Source organism: Gossypium arboreum, chromosome 4 (genome assembly GCF_025698485.1).
Source record: "Gossypium arboreum isolate Shixiya-1 chromosome 4, ASM2569848v2, whole genome shotgun sequence".
Lineage (NCBI taxonomy): Eukaryota > Viridiplantae > Streptophyta > Magnoliopsida > Malvales > Malvaceae > Gossypium > Gossypium arboreum.
Genome location: NC_069073.1, coordinates 122,170,618 through 122,192,614, shown reverse-complemented (window position 1 = coordinate 122,192,614; position 21,997 = coordinate 122,170,618). Strand labels below are relative to the sequence as shown.

General features: G+C 33.5%; 3 protein-coding genes across 5 annotated transcripts; 1 reads left to right on the top strand and 2 right to left on the bottom strand.

Moving 5' to 3' along the window:
* Nucleotides 1–56: 56 nt before the first annotated feature.
* On the bottom strand, nt 57–7,568 carry LOC108480178 (choline/ethanolaminephosphotransferase 1). Of its 2 annotated transcripts, XM_017783076.2 has the most exons (20): nt 7,395–7,568; nt 6,881–7,030; nt 6,059–6,068; nt 5,851–5,901; nt 5,467–5,544; nt 5,282–5,357; nt 5,161–5,183; nt 4,980–5,080; nt 4,643–4,737; nt 4,418–4,486; nt 3,501–3,570; nt 2,977–3,040; nt 2,849–2,889; nt 2,678–2,762; nt 2,437–2,499; nt 2,140–2,198; nt 1,465–1,517; nt 1,311–1,383; nt 400–444; nt 57–279 (listed from the first exon to the last, which is right to left on the bottom strand). In XM_017783076.2, the coding sequence occupies exons 2-19, from the start codon at nt 7,015–7,017 to the stop codon at nt 423–425; spliced, it is 1,170 nt and encodes a 389-aa protein (XP_017638565.1). In that variant the 5' UTR covers nt 7,018–7,030; nt 7,395–7,568; the 3' UTR covers nt 57–279; nt 400–422. The 2 variants fall into 2 exon arrangements, with proteins under 2 accessions (XP_017638565.1, XP_017638566.2); XM_017783077.2 differs by lacking the exons at nt 6,059–6,068; nt 6,881–7,030; nt 7,395–7,568 and having other exon boundaries at nt 57–293; nt 5,851–5,993.
* Nucleotides 7,569–9,426: 1,858 nt separating this feature from the next.
* LOC108482073 (uncharacterized) lies at nt 9,427–12,797 on the bottom strand. The gene is made up of 8 exons (XM_017785179.2): nt 12,196–12,797; nt 11,293–11,373; nt 11,142–11,201; nt 10,591–10,634; nt 10,194–10,236; nt 10,030–10,101; nt 9,837–9,938; nt 9,427–9,746 (listed from the first exon to the last, which is right to left on the bottom strand). Exons 1-8 carry the CDS (start codon nt 12,562–12,564, stop codon nt 9,627–9,629), a joined length of 891 nt encoding a protein of 296 aa, XP_017640668.1. The 5' UTR covers nt 12,565–12,797; the 3' UTR covers nt 9,427–9,626.
* Nucleotides 12,798–14,166: 1,369 nt separating this feature from the next.
* LOC108483639 (protein RRP6-like 3) lies at nt 14,167–21,062 on the top strand. 2 transcript variants are annotated; one of them, XM_053026694.1, is made up of 12 exons: nt 14,167–14,580; nt 14,669–14,916; nt 15,000–15,098; nt 15,562–15,645; nt 15,808–15,894; nt 16,014–16,134; nt 16,580–16,764; nt 16,883–16,927; nt 17,289–17,800; nt 17,887–18,382; nt 18,538–19,238; nt 20,607–21,062. In XM_053026694.1, the coding sequence occupies exons 1-12, from the start codon at nt 14,346–14,348 to the stop codon at nt 20,611–20,613; spliced, it is 2,820 nt and encodes a 939-aa protein (XP_052882654.1). In that variant the 5' UTR covers nt 14,167–14,345; the 3' UTR covers nt 20,614–21,062. The 2 variants fall into 2 exon arrangements, with proteins under 2 accessions (XP_052882654.1, XP_017642635.1); XM_017787146.2 differs by having other exon boundaries at nt 14,176–14,580; nt 20,636–21,062.
* The last annotated feature ends 935 nt before the right edge of the window (nt 21,063–21,997 follow it).

Here is a 21,997-nt window from a genome sequence, read left to right as displayed (position 1 = left end):
TGAACCTATCGGGCCCGGCAGGGACATCGGCTCTTCAACCCTTTTGCAATATATGCTTCAAAAACTTTGATTTCATAAAATGAATCACTCATACACCAAAAGTCATAGATTGAAGAGTTTTGCATATCTAAATTTTCCTTTCCTGTTTCTAACAAAACAGTTATAACAATGTTGATGAGCTACAGCAGTCATCGATACAAAATACCCGAATCACTTCAGCAGCAGCGTTTCTTGTTCTGCCGGAACAAAAGTTGTGAACTGGTTCGGCATTGAGGAAACCTGTAAAAACGAGTCTGAATGCATGATCAAACTCGGAAACCAAATTGTAACATATATTTAAAACGTTGTAGCAATCCCCAAGCCTCGATCATCAAGGTTCGGAAACGAGAAAAAAAGTACCTTTGATCACCCATTGTTGATATTCAAGCCTCTTTCCTAGTTATCCTGTGATTTAAGCCAAGGGATATTGATTAGAAACATGGGTCTACAAAAGCCCCTATACTAAAAGTCGGATTGCATTTTGCTCTCTACTAAATAAATAAATAAATTAGTCCGTGTACGTTAGATGAAAGAGCAAATTGATTCTTCTGTTAAAAATTCCATCTATTTCTATTGTTAAAAATTGGTCTTTGTATATCAACATGAGGAACACACAGCACGGCACATCTCACTATCTAGTTATTCCATTAGCCACGCCAGTTTTTAACAGTACAAATAGATGAAATTTTTAGCAAAAAAGACCAATTTGATCTTTGATCTAACATACAAAGACTAATTTGCTCATTTTTTAGGTAGATGGGACAAAATTCAATCTAACTCCTAATATAGGAGCCTCCATAGTACTTTTACCAAGAACAAGAAAAATCCGAGAATACAGATATCCTAGAAACTAAGATAACAGACAGGTCCTAGGATTTAAACTTGTCTACAGAACCAAAAAGAAGCAAAGACAAGATCGGGTAAACTGCAATGTAAAATGTTAAAACTCGGATTGAGCCAATAAACAAACCTATAGATACACTCATACAGATATACCAAGAATCTTTACCCAAATACCGAGACAAGTTACCGGGAAAGTAAAAGAATATACCCAAATACCGCTTTATATGAGATTAACCTAACCGGTTAAAAGAGTTAATTTAACCTAAGAAGCTTGCATATCATTGAAGTCATCATACTGAAACTTCGAATAAACTTTTTTTTCCAGAGGGCATACGTGCTTATGATTCAAATCAATATGTGACAATTTGCATTGAACAAGGTTTGATAGCCTGACATAGAATTGATTGTCCGAAAAAATGGTTCCTCACCTGAAGCAATAAATTCCCAAAGCTGTCGTAATTTCATGAATAACCGATGTGGCAAAGTGTAAATAGAGCGATCCTGTTTGATGAAAACAGAAATATAAGGCAAAATATAACACCGTACAAGAATAATGGATGGTAACTAAAAAGGCAAACATACCCGTGAATACGCAGTAACCAAGAAGAACCCAAAAATCATCAACTAGAGGAACACTGAAGAAAAAGAAAGGTAAACATCAATTAGCATTCATGTCCCCGAGAAGAACTGAAAAGGCATGTGATATATCAAGTTAGAAATATGTTACTCGGCCTCAAGTATATGTGTAAGATCATATCCTAATTCACATGTCTGAGTATGTGTCAAACATGAGAAAAAGTACCATGAAGGCCCCTACAGTAGAAGTTAGATTGCATTTTACCCACTTCATTCAAAAAATGGATAAATTAATTTTTATACGTTAGATCGTAGACCAATTTAATCCTTTCTATTAAAAATTCCATCCATTTGTACTGTTAAAAACTGATATGGCTAACGAAATAACCCGAGAATAACACATGGTATGCAACGTGTACCTCACACTGGCGTACATAGGCCACTTCTTAACGGTAGAATTCGATAAAATGTTTAACAAAATGATCAGTTTACTCTTTAATCTAATGTACAAAGAAAAATTTGCCATTTTTCGAGTTGAGGAAATAAAATGCAATTTGACTTTTAATACAAAAGCTTGCATGATACTTTTATCATCAGACATGAGTGTCGAATGAGGTTACTTCATGAAAAACAGAAAGTCAGAGAAATATAGGGTCAGAAAGTAAAACGTAACATACATACCCATCATTCAGCCTAGCTGTAAGAGCATTTGCAATTGCCAATGGAAGATACAAGAGCGACTGCAAACAAAACATACATAGAAGAGTTGACCATTTTAGTTACAAAAGTATAGGTAGGATCAAGTAGATTTTTCGAAACTCGGTTGAGTTTAATCTAAGATTGAGATCATTCAAGCTCAAGCAGCTTGATTAAATATTATTGAAGCCATGGCTGAACTTATCTAAGCTCAGCTCTTTTAAGCCTTTACAAACATTGATTTGATCGGAATATGTTGATTCGTACAAGAGTGCTACATACCATGCACATGTTTGTTTTTAGTCCTTTGGGTTCATCACACAAGTGAGCCAAAATCATCCGTCCCTGTCGAAAAAAAGAATCCCTCCGTAACCATGTTAATTGGAATTATGAGTAACACATTTAGAAGAAAATATAGAAGCTTTAGAACGGAAAAAAGAAACGAAGAAAACAAGAAATACGAAGAGGACTAGCAAAATCAACCCGATTATTAGATGACAAAGTATAACCAAGCAAAGCTTACCACAAGGAACCCAAATGCAAGTCCAGTTCCTAGTATAACCAAGTGTGGGTAATTTCTCATTATATCTGAGGGCGACAAATAATCCCTTCACATTGAAAAAAAATAGTCCATTTAAGGCCCGGAAAAGAAAATAAACATTGCTAAATTTTAAAATGGACGGTTTTGGCTTACCAAATAAGCACTCCTCCCATGAGTACAACGAAAGGATAAAGCTGCCAAGGAAGAACAAGAAAACATCTTTTAAGCAATTAAGCATACATGGAATGAAGGAAGAAACACATATTAAGTAACACGATTACCATTGCTAATGCGAGTAACATGCTTCCTTTTCGAGCCTGAATGACCTTATGGACATTTTGTATACTGCAAAAGAAAACGTACAAGAACGTAAGAGAAGCTTATGATTGCATTAACCAAAAAGCCATAGCAACGATAATGTAAAGAACCCTAGATTGATATGAGAGTTTCATGCACGGAAACATTGGAAGCTAAAATCACAAGGTAATCATTTAATATTTGGATTTCAAAGCTATGAGGTGAATGAAAAAAAAAAAAGAAGGGTCATTGAAAACTATCCTCGTAATCAAAAGCTCTAGTGTAAGGCTACATGAATGCTGAAATGAAAGCGTGATAAGCTACAACATAAAGACTAAAACCAGCTAAAACAGAGAAACTAATGTTCTGCAAAATGTCAAAGCAACTGAGCCTAACAATCCATATCTCAACTATAAGGCTACGAGAATGTTGAAAAGAAAGCACGAGAAGCTACACTGTGAAACCCCTAATTAAATTGTAAGTATTAGGAATATGGATAGAAACTTACTTGCAGCCGACAGTAGGTATAACAGCAAATGCTATCATAATATACAGCACAACTCTGTATGTCGGAATTTCTAAACGAAAAAAAGAAGAAAAAAATTAAATAAGCAATAATACAAGTTGAAAATACTGGTAAAACAACAATCAAGTAAATGAGATTAAAGGAAAAAAGGTAAGTTGAAAAAAATAATAAAAACAACAATAGAGCAAGAATAATTCGCAGAGCTTATACGGATATAGTAATAAAATCATTATTACTTAGAAGATAATGGTTTTAAAATGCAATCTGACATTTGCAACTAGGTCTTGGCAGCTAAAGAAATACTTGGAAATAACATATGATTAAGAAAAATAATAACACAAGATAGTAGAATAGGAACATTGCCGAAACAACGGCAACACGAATATGATAATTAAAAGAAGAACCAAATCAGCATATGGTGACTATCAGTGAAAGATTAATGGAGGCCCCTGTATTAGGAATCGAATTGCATTTTGCCCCCTTCTACTCAAAAAATTGGCAAATTAGTCTATATACGTTAGATCAAAAAACAAACTAATACTTCTGTTAAAAATTCCATCCAATACTACGGTTAAAAATTGGTCCACGCACGTCAACTATAGGTACACGTGCATCAGTTATTCTATCAGTCAGGATGAAGTTTTTAACAAAAAAAACCGGTTTGCTCTTTAATCTAACGGAAACTAATTTACACATTTTTTAGTAAAAAGGGCAAAATGCAATCTGACTCCTAATACAAGAGCCTCCAAGATACTTTTACCGATGGCTATCATACATTGAGGAAGCTGGAGCAATCTCATGAGAAAATCTAGTGAATCCATCATAAACTTGTTCATGTGATAAGTCATTAGCCGATAATGGTTTGACTTAAAAAATAAATAAATAAAATAAAAACTTACCATTAAGAAAAGGTACCCAACTGAAGATGGGTATGGATCTTCCGAATTGTTCAACCCACCATTGGGCACCTTAATGGGAAAAAAAGGATACCGCAATTAGAAAAGTAAAGAGGAAAAATATACAATAAAAGTTCAAAATGTTGATGCATGACAACTAAGTAAAACAAAGTTTTCGAAGTACACATTGTCGAAAGCACGAGTAAAATGTCAAGTGAGGAAACGTACCCAAAAATCCTGTCAAAAAGTGCATTACATATATCAGAGCAAGACCCTCAGTTGGCCCATTAACTACGGGAAGGATCAGCGTATTGGTGAAATAGCTGAAAACACAAAGAAAACAACAAAAGGATCAGCACTGCTAAAAACTTGACCCGTATGCAAAAAGATCCTGCATTGGAGGTAAGCAACATACTTAGAAAACCTCAAACATATCATGAAATCATCACAACATTGGAAACAAATTTGTAAAAACTTTTAGAAAAAACCAAGTAATTGAAGGATTGCACAATGTACGGCATGGTTTCTTGCAAGGAAGGAAATGAATACACTTCAGATTACTTACTGTTCCCATGTAGCTCCGTAAAATGGAACAGCTGAAATTACCCAGAACCAGAAACTGTCCCTTCCACACATAGCAGTGCTCCCAAAGGCCATGGTTTCAAACTACGAAAAGAATCAAATCTTATATAATGAGGAATGCCATTAGCCTTTGTCATGTAATGCAACAAGTTAAATACGCGTACCGCACATGCAAGCGCATCGCACCCTGTAATATTTCAGGACCGCCAAAAATAATTATTTCTGTCAGAATACGAACTTCTAATGTAAATAGCAAAGAGAAAAGCCGAGATAAGGTAATATTACCATGGTCGAAAAGTTCTCCAAGGGGACTAGAGGAGTTTGTTCTTCTTGCTTGCTTCCCATCGACAGCATCAAAAGTCTAGCAGGTAATTAGTAATACATCAAAAAAGATTGATACGAAAAATTAAAGTAAAAAACATAACGCACTACGAGACCATAAAGAAGAAATAACTTTAAGGTGTATAAACCTGATATAAAAATAGAAGTAAACCATGAGCGAAATGAACCCATCTTGGTGGAGGTGAATCCAAGTGAGGGGAATAAACCTGAACACCGGTATAAATAAATAAACCGAATGGAAAGATAAATAGCAGAAAAAGCATACACATAGCTAAAATGCTTGTTGAAATACGTATTTTACATATGAAAACTACGTTAATTAAACAGACAGTCAACGCAACAAAGGTTGAGTCTCAAACACAGAATTTGCATCACATTACTATAAACTAAAACTGCCATTTCAACACGACATCTTAAGCCAAAAAGGATTTGACTTGGGGATCAAAAGTCAAAATAAATACAACAATGAAGAAACTGCGGAGAGAAGGATAGAAAGAGAGTTCGTCACTCACATAGCCAAGCACTGCTGAGGTAACCAAGAACATAAATCCTGTAAGTGTTATCTTAAGAAACAAAACCATACCAATTTAGTAATCAAATAAATCAGGTGTAATAGTAAACATGCATATACATGTATAAGCATGTCTATACATGTATAAGCATGTCCGAGTTTGTATGTTAATAGAAAATCACAATTTAGAAGTAGTAAGCATTACATACCATGTTTGGTCTGGAAAAATGAACAACCAGCCGAGTAGCAAACACATATAGAAACATAAATATGTTAGTGCCGGCAAATATCATTGAAAAACAGGCAAATACTTAAAGCTCAAATGAAGCATGATATAGCGTTTAAAACTTATACTTTCACACAAGGGCGTAACTAAGGGGGCAGACAGGGGCCTTGGTCCCCCTTGATTAAATGGACTAATAGCAACTTTAGTCCCTTCCAGTTATAAAATATTCAATTTAAACCCTATTCAAATATAATGTTTACTTTCAACCCCCAAACTTTTAAAATTTTATTTGGACCCCCCAAAACCGAATTTCTAGCTTCGCCTCTGCTTTCACATTGATAATTCCATTCCCTTTCTCTAAGTTCAGCTCTATATCAAATATCACAATCCACTAGCAACACTCAAACAGGTGTAGATAGGAACCAGTGTTTCAAAACAAGTAAACAACACTAACAAAATGAAGCAGCAAATAAAAACTACGGTTATTCAAAGCATAAAAAGAGATGACAAAATTACTTTCACACAAAGGGGGCCTTGGCTTCCCTTGATTAAATGGACTAATACCAACTTTAGTCCCTTCCAGTTATAAAACATTCAATTTAAACCCTATTTAAATATAATTATTACTTTCAACCCCCCCCCCTTCCTCAAGGTTCAGCTCTCTATCAATATCACAATCAACTAGCAACAGTCAAAACAAGTGTATATAGGAACCAGTGCTTCAAAACAGATAAACAACACTAACAAAATGAAAACTATGATTATTCAGAGCATTAAAATAATTAAAAAAATCCAAAGAACTTACGGCATCCAAAGAGGGAAGAAATTAACAAAACGGCTCCAAAAGGGTTGTAATACATATTTAGCAAGGTAAGAGTGATCCACACCACTGTATTTGTATCTTTTCAAAGCTTGTACACCATGTGATCCTATATACCCCATTTTTTGCTAAGAACTGCAATAATCCAAACTAATGGGTATTGATAAAAATGATTCAAATATAAGAAAAAATGAAAAAAAATCAACGAAATCAATTTAAAGAAAACCCCATGCTTGTTTTTTGCATAGAAAAAGATTAACTTTTGAACTAATAGTTAAAGTTAAGAGATTCCATTAACTTTGGAAACAGAGAATCAAAGAAATAGGATAGCATAAATCATGAATAAAGGGATTTTAAAGTGAAAACAAGGAACAAAATGATCAAAAACTGAAAAATTATAGCAGATCTAAGACTCAAAAGCAAGCAAAAAAATAAAACCAAGTAAACACAATAAAACAATGAGAAAACTGAAGAAAATAAGTTCCTTTTTTATGTATACCTGTTTGAAGCAGAGATCAAAAACTTCCAAATTTGATTTGCAAAGGAATGAAAAAATAAGATCAGGTAAGGCCAAAAGGCAACGAAGATATTTTTTTTTTCGTCTCCCGCGTTTCAAACATAAGAAGCTCAGCCGTAAAAAAGGTGCAAGAACAGAGTGTATTAGTACAAATAATTATAAGGGTTAATACACTATTTGGCACCTAAATTTAGCATCATTACTCAATTTAGTACTTACGTTTTTTTTTCAAATTTAATACGTGAGTTTAACTTTAATATTCACTTTCATAGCTGAATATTTTCAAATTGATACTTAATTTTTGTACCAAATTAAATAGTAGTTAATTCAGGTACTAAATGGTATATTAACCCGTAATAATAAAAGAAGAATCAAATGGAATCTTTAATTTCTTTGGCTATTTTTTTTTTATTTTTTTTCGGACAAGATAGATTTTACCCTAAATTAATTTTTAATCTGTTTCTCAATATGGTATATATTCTACCTTTGGTGAAAGTTCCTAGAAGGCCCAAAAAGCAGGTTTACCTTTATATAATATATATAAATATATAAATATATAAAATTACATATTTTATAATTTAATAATGAGGGGGTCGGTTTTGTTTGTTTTGAACCGGACAAATTCTTTTGCAGGTTACTATTTATTTTTTATTATAATATATTATATATAAAAACATTTAATTATTCATAAGTTAAGTCATAAATTTTATTTATTTTATATTTTAATAATTAATAAATTTACGAAAGATTAATTATCGTGCTCGCTCTAGTAAATAAATTAAAAAAAAGCATGAACTCATTATTTATTACTTATATTAACAAATTAAATAAAAATATTTTTAATCAGTAAATATGAATTAACGAGTCATGCTTTAGTTATGGAAGTTCAAGAAGGTTCAATATGTTAGGATATTTTATATTATTTTAATTACTTTATTTTTCCTATAAATATGGTTAGTAAATATTTGTTCAAATATAAAATAGAATTTATCGAATATATAAAGATTTAAAATAAATGACACGTGGATAGCGTATGAGTGACGGGCATGTCACTTTAGTTGGAAACTTTGTTAACGTTTGTACACGTTTTATACACCATGTAAAACACATATTCCCGATATTGCTTAAATAATTAACAAAGCCAATAAAATGAAGACAAAATTATATTAAATATTTTATTTAAAATTTAAATATGAATTTATATTTTATTATTTTAAAATTAAAAAATTATTTGAGGACGAGTAGGACCAACCACAAGCTTAAGTTTTTTCCCAATTTAAAAAAAATGCTATACATCTCCCTACTCTAAAAAAGTTAAAATTTAATTTTTATATTTTTATTTCTAGGCTTTTAATCTTCTAATTTTTCGTATTATAAAATTTATTTCTAACTATTAATATTTTTATTCATTTTATTAATATTTTATTGACCCGATTTAAAAAAATCGATCGAATTGAACAAATAATCCGATCCTTAGAACGAGTTACTACCAACCTCCAAAGCTTTTTTTTGAGTGAAAACTTGAAAATAGGAAAAGTAAAACATTGGAAATGATAAAATTCGAACTCCAAATTCCATGGATGAACAATATTAATTTCAATTCACCATGTATGGCAAGAGCAGCAAATTACAGTGAAGATATATAAATCAGATCGCAAGTGTCAAATTAATTACAATTACAAGTATGGAGAACCATAACTATTACACCTCACCATCTATGTTCTCGGACTCGGATGAGTATCATATAGAGATATATTTTCAACATTCATATGATTAATTTAGTTCCTACACTATTAAAAATAATTAAATAAGCTTAAATTGTAATAGAATTAATATTTACTGCATAAAAAATGTCTTGAAATTTATTTTTTTCAATTGCAGTACAATTCCAAACAAAAAATTTCATTTACGGAACCATAAAAACTTAAAAAGTATTATCCCTGTTAAACAATAAATGGTTTTCTTTTTTTTTTTATAAATAGCAAATGTTAACTCTACTCCAAATTGGTCTTGATTCTTTTTAATAGTATAGGGACTAAATTGATCTATTTAATAATAGAGAGACTAATTTTATCAATTCCTATAATAGAAGAACCTCTCAAGTACATTTGTTGTTTTTCTATATATTTGAATAATCATATTCTTATACACATGTTCAAATATGAAGCAAATACATGCATGTTAACGAAAAGTCCGAGTAAACGTAGATTACCATTATATAGCTTTCTTGAACCATCTTGGCAATCTCAATGAAGTTTTCATTCCCATTCTCGTAAGGAACAATGAATACAAGAGGTGCAGCAAGAACACAAAGGAGGCACTATTGAGCAAAACCTGTTGAATTTAGCACCATAACAGTTTTAAGTGTTTCGAGTACCCGAAAATGAAAGAAAGTAAGAGAGCGTAACGGTAGTTCGAATGTACCAAAATCCCGAATAAGGTATATATGAAGTTCATCGATGGAATCAAGTTGATACCAACAGCAGCAAAAATGTACGAGAGAGAAGCATGAATGTTTATGGTGATCTGAAGGCATTAGGAAAGAACTATGCGAGTTAGTTTCCAATACTGAAGTACAAAGGCTAGAAATATAAAAAGGATATCAAACTCGAACTACCAGAGCCAGTATGTTTTCTCTAATTAAGAAAGAGGTTGTCAAGACATAGCCCACCAAACCGATCGCTCGAGCCTGCAATTGTCAACAATGGCAGTTCATGTTGTGAAGAAAGAATCATATCGATTCTAAGGAGAAAGAACGTGCGATAAGGGAGAATAAACTACAAGTGTGCACAACGGAATCGAGACAGTCCAATCAGCTCCCGACCTGAGAAAATATAAGAAAAAATAGTGCACGAAACTAGTTAGTAATTGATAAAACACGAGGCATTCATCATACATATAGTAAAACGATATCATACATCATTCAGATGCATTTCTATACGAAAAACTATAACAAACATATATAAAGGAAAGCACTACATTTCTTATATGCTATGTTGCTCCAACTCTTCATTTCTCCTAAAGTACGTAAGGGCTCCAAATATATGAAAAAAATTTATTTTGAGCATACCCGTATTCGGTACATACTTGTATCCAATGTTCACTTCCAAGTTCTAGTAACATAGCTTATATGTAAAGCTTTAACAAACATACTTAAGGGCAAAAACAACTAAATTACCTCCATAAAGCACCCATAACAAAACCAAGTATTCCGTGCGTAAGCTACATGGGCAAGAAATGGAAAAAGTTAGTCGATCATCATCATATCGATGCAACTTTGGCAGAAAAAGGAAACTTTATCTAAAAGGGTATTTTACTTGGTCAATTCAGTTAAGAGCTGCAAATGAAATATACACTCAACACGAGTGAAACATGGAAAAAGCATATGAGACTTTTTTACTTAAAAAGCAAAATCATCAGAAATGTTATGTCGTTTGGTAAAAGGACCAATTTGCTCTTTGATCTAACGTTCAGGGACCAATTTGCCCATCTTTTGAGTAAAAAGGGCAAAATGCAACCTGACTCCTAGTATAGGAGCCTCCATGCTACTTTTACTTGTGTTGTTTCTACCTAAAACCCCATTCACAAATATCAAACACGCACTTAATCACCATATCGCTGAAAAAGAAGTAGAGAGAGCACACAAGATTCTAATGGGCAATAGTTTAGTGGCTTAACTGCAATACAGATCAAGCAAAATAAGTTCAAATTTGATCAGATTCGGCTCACCAGATAGTTTATGGCCTTTACCGGGCCAGACAAGACAAACAATAACAAAACTGTCGCCACCTGCCATGAAAAAAGACCATCTCAATAGTTAGGCAACCGATAAATTTCGAACAGTATCGATACTCATTAGATCTTGATATGAGTTACAAACCAACTGTTTCCTCCCACATGCAACACCCCATCGCATAGAGGAGATCACGATCGGCAATGAAAAGAAACACCCGAAGTAGTTCTGTTCACAAAAATCAATCATAGTTGGCAACATGTATAGCAATAGTCCATAAACATGGCATGTAGTATACTAACAGTTGTTTCCACAAACCAAATATATAGAAGGTTCATATTGCAGAAATGTGAATTTTTACACTCTAAAAATGACCCATCAGAGAGAAATGAATGAATCAAAAGAAAGAACTCACCATACATGATTAAGTAAAACTACTTCAATCCAAGAGCTATACTCTGATGCATTATAAATTATATATATATTTGCTTCATATCAAAACAAATTTAACTATTATAAAGCTCAAAGCTAAAAGTTCAAAAACACTAAAACCTTCTTTGTTATAATACAAAATATCATTTGACCTTAAACTAGACCATGAAGTATAATCTTTCCTATCTTACAACTCCCATTGCATGCTTTATATATATTATATATATATAAACATAGCTTCATATAAAACAAAGTTAACTACTATAAAGCTAAAAGCTCAAAAACACTAAAACCTTCTCTATTATAATGCAAAATATCATTCGACCTTAAACTAGACCATGAAATATAATCTTCCCTATCTCACAAACCCCATTGCATGCTTTAAATTTAAGCTTGAATTTGAATCATCTTCATGGAAATCTCAATTTCCAACCATTTACAGTTGCCTTGGGACAAAAGAAACCTTTTACATCTAACCTATAAACACTCACCTCTCTATGAGCTAATGAAACTAAAGACAATTAGAAGAACGATGAACACATTGCTCTAAATACAGTAATTAAATAAAGGAACAAAAAAAAGTCATTTTGCAATTGAAAAAATGAGAAAAAAAAATACCTCGATTGCAAGGGAATTGCTCAAAAAGTAAACAAGTCCAGTAACAGCAGCAAACATGGAACACTCCACCAATCTCAGCGTCTCCCTGTAAACGACGCCGTTTTGTACCAAGTCTTCGAATTCCACAACCGACTCATTGCTGGGTCCTCCTCTCTCTTCTTCATCGTCAAAATAAACCGGCTGTTCGACATTGGAAAGGCTCGAAAATTTGAAGGACCAGGAGGTTTTGGACAAGGAAAATGAAGATGGTCGGAAGGATAATTTGGGAAAGAGGTGAAGAAGGGAAGTAGGGTGGCGGGGAAGGGTAGTTTGGGAAATTCGGAGATAAGAAGGTTGGTGATGTTGGAATTTGAGGACGTTATTGTTCATGGTTTATGAGATTTTTGTCTCTGTAATCTGTTTTGTTTATTGGGTATTCGTCGTCGCCGTAAGCCGTGATATTGGCCATTGAGGAACCGGGAAAAGATAGGGGGATAAACGGGCCTTTTTTAGGCTGAAAATGGGCCAAGCTTCCCTCTTCAATGAGGGTTAAATTAGGGATGGGAAAGAAGAAGTCTCATTCGAATTTGATTGAAAATGAAAATTAGGCATACCCTCTCTTCGAGCTTGACCAATTATCAATTTATGGAAAAAAAATTAAATTCAAGTTTGTATAGATAGATAAAATGGGTTTTTTACTTTTTATTAGGTCGATTATTTGTTCGAAACTTGAGATGATTTAAATAAAAATATTAAGTCGGATAAATGAGTTTTGACAAAAAATTATGTCCATTTAAAATATAGTCGAGATTGAGCTCAAACATTCGCTTCTTAAGCCTAGCATGTTTTCAATATTTTAATATAATATGTTGTTTATATATATATATCGTATAATTTATAACACATAAAAACTAAATCAATAGTAATATATTATTTAAAAATTTGTTAAAACGCTTAGGTATAAAATTTTACTAAATAAGAAATATATAAATTTATTGAATATAAATTTTTACAAATTTGAGCCAGCTTGGATAATATTTTAATTTCAAATTTCAAATCAAATCAGACTTGAACAAGCATGTAATGAGCTATAATCAATTAAGTAAAAAATACAAAAAATAAAGAATCGGAATATATATGGACTTAAATCAAAAGGTTTTGATCCAGTAGAATTTAAACTCAAAATAATTTGATCAGTAACCCACAATGGCATTTGAACTCGAACCTAAGCATTTAAAAGTTCTAAAATCTCAACATTTATTATTATTTAAGTATAATGGTTTATCTAACCCTCCGACTTAACAAAAAGTAAAAAGTCATTTTAGCTATTTACTTAAATTTTAATCTTTTTTAGTATTGAATTTGTGTTAGTCAAATCATCTCAAAACGGATGGAAGAGTTAATATCTGTTAACTAATCTGGCAGTCACGTGTATGTCATACCAACAATTAATTAACTTTTTAAAATTAATATATATTAATATATAATTATTAATAATTATAAGTTTTACATTTTTAAATTTTTAAATTAAAAATTTAATTAGTTGATGACATGACATTTACATGTAGCCATGTAGTAAAGTTAATAAACTGTTAATTTTTTATCTATTTTGAGGTGATTTGGCAAACAACGTAAGTTTAAATACTAAAAGATACGAAAAATTAAAAGAAATTTAAAATAAATTTTTTATAAAGTTGAAGAGATAGATTAATATTTATGACCAAATAATAATCATTTATTTAACATTAACTTCGTGTGTCAGTTTGATGATTAAGATATTCATTATCTCAGGTGTAGCCTTAGTTCGAGTTACGTAAATTATGTTGCTGTGTTAGGGCTTCAAATCATTATCTAAAATTAATATTTATAAATTTTATAAATTTAATTAATAAATGGTAATTCGATAATAGGAAAAAATAGTAATTGGGTTGGACCACATCATGTAAAAGAACCCTTCCGAATATTTGGGCTTGCAAACCAAGCCCAGAGATATTACGCGAAACAAACCGTTTAACGTGCTACCATGAACAGCCGACTCGGGGCTACATTAAACCTCTTTCAGGCCGAGTCCTCCCTCTCTCAGTCCTTCTCTGAAACCGGCAAACCATAAATAGCTTCTTTTTTTCTCCTTAAAACTCAGTAAGAAAAAAAAGGAAAATTGAGCTGCAATAATGGCGGACAAGAAAGAGAAGATGAAAATGTTACTCACAATCGCATCGGTAGCTGCTATCTCTATCTTCCTCACCGCTCACCTATTCAGCCGCCGCCGCCGCAAGCAGCGGAGATCTGAAATTCGCTGTTACTTACACTGCGAACCAAAGTCGCAGCTGAATTTCAAGCGTGTCTTAGCTGATAACTCTTATTCTCCTTTCAATCATTTCAACCGCCAGTCGGGTTCCGTTAAAGGTAAATAACCTTCCACTTGTTCTTGTTCATCTTCTTCTTCCGTGAAGTTTAGCTTATTCTTTTTTTGAATGATTTAATTATGTTGTAGAGAAACCTTTGACTTTGACTCATCCGTATGAAGCGGAGATAACGGCATTGATGGAGGATCCGCAGCTCCAGTTTTCTAAGATTGCTGTGGATGATTTTGATATGAAAATGGGTGATTCTTATGTTTGGGTTGAATCCGAGTTGCAACTGAGTCAACTAGCTCGAGTGTTGAGTGAACAAACGGTTTTCGCTGTAGATACTGAGCAGCATAGCCTACGGTCGTTTCTAGGCTTCACCGCTCTAATACAGGTTAATCAGTGATAACAAAATGTTAACTTGTTGAACTTTGAATTTTTAAATATTTTTTAATAGTTTAATGGTATAAAGAGCAGATTTCTACTGAGATGGAAGACTATTTGGTGGATGTAATTGCCTTACATGATTCAATGGGCATTCTTCGTCCCGTTTTTGCTGATCCTAATATTTGCAAGGTATAGATTTTACTTTCAAGTTTAGAACTCATTTATCGGAAGGAAAAGCCAAAATGCTGCTTTTGGATGCTGAAGCAAATAGTCATTTTAAAGAATTAGAACTTTAAAATATCATCTCCATACGATGGAATGCATGTTAATGTTATTAAGTTATATGAGGAACGGTTATGTCAGAAACAATATCGCATTCTAAGTTCAGCTCTATTTTTTTTTCTATTCTAAATAATTGTTCCTAATTTGTCATAGAAGACGAGAAGGATTGGTCAAACTGGTTTTTTTGTTTTTTCCCTAAATGCTATGTTCATGCCACCCCTTTTCCATAGAAAGTAAAATTGATTTTATCTCAATGTTATGAATTTATTGATTAATTGCATTTGGTTCAAATTATTGTGCATTATTGCTAAGACAGTAGTAAGATCAAAGTATCCTGATCTTGTGCTGGACTGCTTCTGATTCAATGCAGGTCTTCCATGGGGCTGATGGTGACATTGTGTGGTTGCAAAGAGACTTCCACATATATGTTGTCAATCTATTTGATACTGCTAAGGTGAGTGTCAATCATTTGTTTATAACAAACATGGTAGAATTTTTCCTAGGTTAAATGTTAGTTACTGGAAATGCAGGCAAGCGGATTACAGAAACGTTGCTTTATAATGACTAACCATAATCAATTTACTACTCTATTCACATTTCTCTTACTCCGGCACAGGTATGTGAAGTGCTATCAAAGCCCCAGAAATCATTGGCCTACTTACTTGAAACTTATTGTGGTGTGGCCAAAAATAAATTATTGCAGGTATGTGGTTGACTCTTGCTCAAGTGCTTTTTTCAACATTTATTGTTCATCTTCTTAAACTTCCCTATCTCGAACACTGATCTTAAACTTATTTATTTTAATGTTGCATTGCATTACAGCGTGAAGACTGGAGACAACGTCCACTATCAGACGAAATGGTGCAATATGCTCGTACGGATGCGCATTATCTACTGTATATTGCAAATTGTTTATTTGCTGAGCTCAAACAACAGGACTGTGGTATGTTTGCTACTTAAAGATTGTTTGGATATTGGTTATTTTATCTTGTTTGTCTAGAAGTGGATTGGAAGTTTGGGGCAACAGATCATAATAGGAAAGTTCTACATAAATTGGTGATGGTAGAGATGAAATGATTATGCCAAAATCCAAAGAATTATCATTCTGAATTGTTAAAGGAAGACATTCACAATTAGTGCTTTCTTTTTTCTCTTGGCTGGGGGTAGGAGGGGGTGTGTATTAATGGTAGTCAGAGGGGATCCAACTTGAAGGCCTTAGTTTGAGGCTAATATCTTTCCATTCAAGGGGTTTTTAGCATAAAGAACAAGGTTAATCATTGAAGAGTGCATATAATATTTCAAATGGTAATTTTTAATTCACAAATACTAGAAACACCTATATCTAGTGTTTTTTGTAGCATCCACATGCTAATATATTAATGCATCAGAATATTCATCCTGCCCCGATGACAAGTTCAATTTTGTTCTCGAGGCTAGTCGGCGATCAAACATGATTTGTTTGCAACTCTATGCTAAAGAGATCGATGGTTTTCCTGGGGAGTCTGCTGCATTTTCAATTCTTTCTCGCCAATTGAATGGTCAGGGAGCTGCTGCTATATCTGGCGAAACAAAGGTTCGTGTCTCTCCACATTACTTACTACAAACACTCGAAACATTAAAAGATTGGCCATGTTTTCAGTATGTTGTACTTAATTTTACATCATATTCTTATGCTTTGTTCTTAATTCCAGTTTCAGGATCTCGTTAGGAGACTGTGTGCATGGAGAGATTTAACGGTAAGTGTTAACTATACTGTAAACTACCAAGTTAAGATTGCTTCAGTACCGGATGTAGCATTCTTCTTATTGATTAGGGAAACTCCAAGGCTGCATTTCTTTTGTTCTGATGCTTTGTCAAACTTTGTTGACAGAATGGAGTGATCAGTAAATGTGGTAATAGTTGTCTACTGGAGCAATTTTTATTGTTAGTATGTGCAAGCAAAAGAATTTTCTATTGTTTTTAAGCTTTTTCTCTTATTAACATCTCTTCTTTTCTAAAGTAAAAAACTTGTGTTCTTTTCTTCATTCGTTTATTTGGTTTCTCCTGAAAATAGTAGTTATCGTTTGATGCTTTACATGTGGTGTTACTTCTTTTCAGGCTCGTGTGCATGATGAGAGCACAAGATACATATTATCTGATTATGCTATTGTCGCTCTCTCTGAAAAAGTCCCTACAACTCAAGTAGATATTTATGGCACCATAATTCAAGCTGATTTGAATATTGATTCTTCGAATCTCAGCTCTTCACTGCCATCTCCTTCACCTGTTGTTTGCAGCCATTGGATAGATGTCCATGAACTAATCCAGGATAAGTTGGGCAATCTTGATAAATTCTTTCCCATGGTTATTCAAAATTGTCTGGGTCCAAATGGGAGCTGTCCGTTGTCTGTATTTAACTATGCATTATTGATGAATAGTAGCCTGAAACTAGAAACTAGATTAAATACCAAACAAAATGGGTTCAAAAACCCAAAACATGTTGCTAAAAAAGCTTCTCGTCAGCTATTTATTCAAAAATTTTCCTGCAAATCTCCAGTTTACCATAATTGTAGGATCTATGCAAATGATGGACGGCTGTTATGTTATTGTGATCGCAGGAAGCTCGAATGGTTGGTGCTCCTTTTTTCTGTATCTTATTTCTATTTAACCACAAAAGTTATGTTCAATTTGACAAGTTAATGTTATTATCTAATAGGTATCTTCGTCGAGATCTGGCAAAACTTGTTGATGACGACCCTCCTGCAATAATGCTTCTTTTTGAACCAAAAGGCCGCCCAGAGGATGAAGATAATGATTTTTACATCCAAAGTAAGAAAAATATATGTGTTGGCTGTGGTGAAGGCAATCACTACTTACGCTACCGGGTAATTCCCTCGTGCTACAGAATTCACTTTCCTGAGCACTTGAAGAGCCATCGCTCTCATGACATAGTCCTACTTTGTGTTGACTGTCATGAAGTCGCTCATGCTGCTGCTGAGAAATACAAGAAACAGATTGCTGGAGAATTTGGAATTCCACTTTATGTCCGTAAGGTGGTTGATTCAACTCAAGCACCTATTGTATCTGGGTCATCTGAGTCAACTAACTTTGCTGATTCAGGTGTCTCACCACTACAATTGCGAACAGCTGCCAAGGCTCTTTTGCGTCATGGACCTGAAATGCCTCCCAGCCGCCGTGATGAACTGACCCAGGTCTGAAAGCTTATCTTTTGATTCCCTTTCCAGCATAATATTTATCATCAGTCACAAAAAATTGTAGGGCTTTGCTGTAGCATCTTGGCAGTATATTTCATAGTAATCTCTTTAAGTAAATGAATCCATTTTCCTTCTTCGTGTTGCTTTTGCAGATTGTTATGAGATATTATGGAGGACGGGAAATCTCCAACGAAGATTTAGAAAGAGCCTTGGTAGTGGGCATGAGTCCTCATGAGCGAAGACGACTCGAGAAGAAGAAAGGCTTATCTTTAAAACAGTCTACAAGAATCCCTCCTGTTAAAGAACAAGAAAGTAATGATGCAACCAGGATCTTATCTACCACTTTAGATCCATCAAAAGTTGACCGTCCCGATGCTTCAGATATTACTGCAGATGTTTCTAATTCAACAAAAGTTGATACATCAAAAGAAGCACTGGGGACAAAGGATGACTTGGACTTTTGTATGGTAACAGATACGGATCATACAAACAATTCTTCGGCATGTTCTGATTTCAGAGTTACAACAGCTTGCAATGATATGAATTCACATAGCAGTGAAATCTCTGAGACTAAAAGTGTGTCAGCAGTCAATCCTGGTGATAAATCCGAGAGCAGCATACCAAAGGAAATAGTTGACTCATCTTGTGCCAGATACGACGGGAACATCCCGTTCAAACATAATTCAAAATTGTCTCTACTAGGACATGGACCTCACGGGAAACAAGTTGTCGATCATATATTAAATGAATCTGGAGAGGAAGGCATTCGTCAATTTTGTCAGCGATGGAGGCACGTTTTTGTCGAAGCTGTTCATCCTCGTTTTTTACCTGCTGGCTGGGATGTAATGCACAGGTACACATCTGCTCTGTTATATTTGTTAGTTGTTTTAGCTTCTGTTCGTATAGAACTATTGAGATTATAGGAAGACCAAGGATATGGTAAGTGAGAAACCAAATGTGTCGAGGATTGGATTGTTCTAGAGGGAATTTGAGAAGCGTTCCAAAGTAAGATTTATGACCATATCTGAGGAAAGACAGGAATTCTCATAGGCTAGAGCTTTTACTCATCGATAAATGTAAGTTTGAGAAGAGAGAAATCATTCAGCATGAAAACAGAGACTAATGCCTCCTTGACCTGTGGACTGATGGTCTTAAAATGAAAGAAGCCCTTCTTGGTTCTGTTGTCCGTGCATTTAGGTCAATGCTCAATCCCCTCGAATATGGGTCTTATGCCAATTATGATTTCATTAGATAAGAACTTGATCAGTTTTAGTCTAAAACCATGATATAGTCTGTAGTTACTGTGCTATAGCAAGATACCTTAAACTTACATTAGTCTAAAACCATGATATAGTCAGTAGTAACCGCACTATAATGGAGGAATACTTTAGGTATCAAAATGGACAAAAATGCGAAAGTGGGAAAATGGGTATGCTTCAAGAGCCAAATCATGAATTAGGCCTTTGTTTTTCATGAATTCTCTCATCATTTAGATGTCTAACCCTAATTCAGATTTTAATTGTCAGTATATATCTGTTCTAATCTCACTCTGTGTGGCATACAAACTACTCAACCTTCACTTCCTAGTGGTGTAATTGAGCTGAACCGAATCTGAATAGCAGTAAGCTTGGGCTCAACTTGAAATTTGAGGCTTGATACTTAGCTCGAGCTTGATGGAACATCAATTTCTAAGTTTGAGTTCAATTATGCTTGTTTATGAATTTTTGTACTCAAGATTGAACTTGATCTCGATGAAGTTCATTCATATTCAAGCTCTAGCCCATTCATGCTTAAGCTCTTTCTATAAGGGTGGGAACGTAAGTTACTATAAAAATATATTAAAATGAAAAGCTCTCGCTCACACAGAGTTTTATGGTGTTTGAATTCTGCTAGACCAATAGCTCGAGCTTGGCTCAATAATTTATTGAACTGAGTTTGAGTTTTTTTTTTGAGTCGAACTAGAATAGCTTATGAATACCACATTTATATCCCTATCAACTCTAAGGCCCTTGCAAAGTTAATACCTACTACACAGCTAGAGCACACACTCAGAACTTAATATCAGTCCCTATCCTTAGAATCTTTGCCATGATACGATAATTGTTAACCATCTCCCACCTCCACCTGCCAGGAGAAAAAATTACGGCAACTTACTATATGTGTTAATTACTAATTAATGACTCGTTTCATTTATATATTGATATATTTTCTTTGTCCAAAGGATTTAACATTGGAGGCTGTTTTTGCCAGTGGGAGACGAGAATTCGGCGAGTTCAGTGTGTACAATCCTACCAAGAAAAGCACCGATAGCAGTTAATATATATTATTAATCCAAATGATGGGAACGTGAACCAGGAGACATCTCAATTTCTACTATTGGCGTTTACATGGCAATGGCTGCTGCTGGCACCACAGTTCCTACCCTTTTTGTATTTGTAAGATGATCCCTTTTTAATGCAATGCATCCTCTTTGTTTGGCTGTCCCTATTTTTGAGAATTGGATCGCCTTTTTTACTCCCTTAGACAATCCATGTATGAATGTTGTATCTTGGGGTTTTTATGATCGTACCTTATTGTGCGAGTTTAAATCTTAAGCATGAATACTAACAATTGTTGGGTGTAATGGTAAAGATACATTACATTTTTAAGAAAAGAACTTAAGTTTGAATTTTAAAAACAGCATTGTTGGAGGGGCAACTACAAACCGTGAAAAAGATAGTCTTTATAGGTTGTAAATTGGATTGGACATGAATGACACTTGGTTATAATATGTTGTGAGTTTATGTTCCTAATAGTCTAGTATTTAACATGGCCACAAATTGGATCAAATAAATTTTGGGTTGGGATTTCAACTTTACAACAATTATTAAATTCCTGAATTTAATAATTATTCTTATATTAGAGCTTGAATCAGACAATTATTTTTACATTCGAGTTTGAATTTGTTCTTGTACATTCGAGTTTGAATTTGTTCTTGTCCAAGTTAGTTTTTGAATTTGATAATTGTTTCCATATTAGAATTTGAGCTTGACAATTGTTCACGTGTTGAGATTTTGAACTCTTAAGATTTTTAAGCAAATATTAAGGACTAATTTGAAAAAAAAAATTAGTTATCAATGTAAGAATAATTGTCAAAATTATAGGCTAATTTGAAAAAAAAAGTTCAAGCTTCAATGTGTGCAATTGTCTGAGTCTGAGATTAGCTTGGACAAAAAGAGTTTAAACCTCAATAAATTTAACTATTAATCCGAGGTGTTTTTCTGGGAATTAAGAGTATTATAATGTGTGCGTCCAACACGATAAGATTAATCATTACTACTGATAGTGGATACTTCGATTTCAACTAAACATTTACTTTTTTTCTTAAAATTACTATGGAAACATGAAAATGCTTACAAAACATTAAATATTATTGCACAAGACATTTATGTCAAGAACTCGCTTTTAGGTAAAAGAATTATGAAGAATTAAACTACTTTTTATTTCCTTTAATCAAAAAATTAACAAATCAATTTTTATAGGTTAAATCAAAAGAACAAATTAATTTTTATTAAAAATTTATCTATTTTACTATTAAATATTAAAATTCATCTATTATCAGCCTTAAAAAAA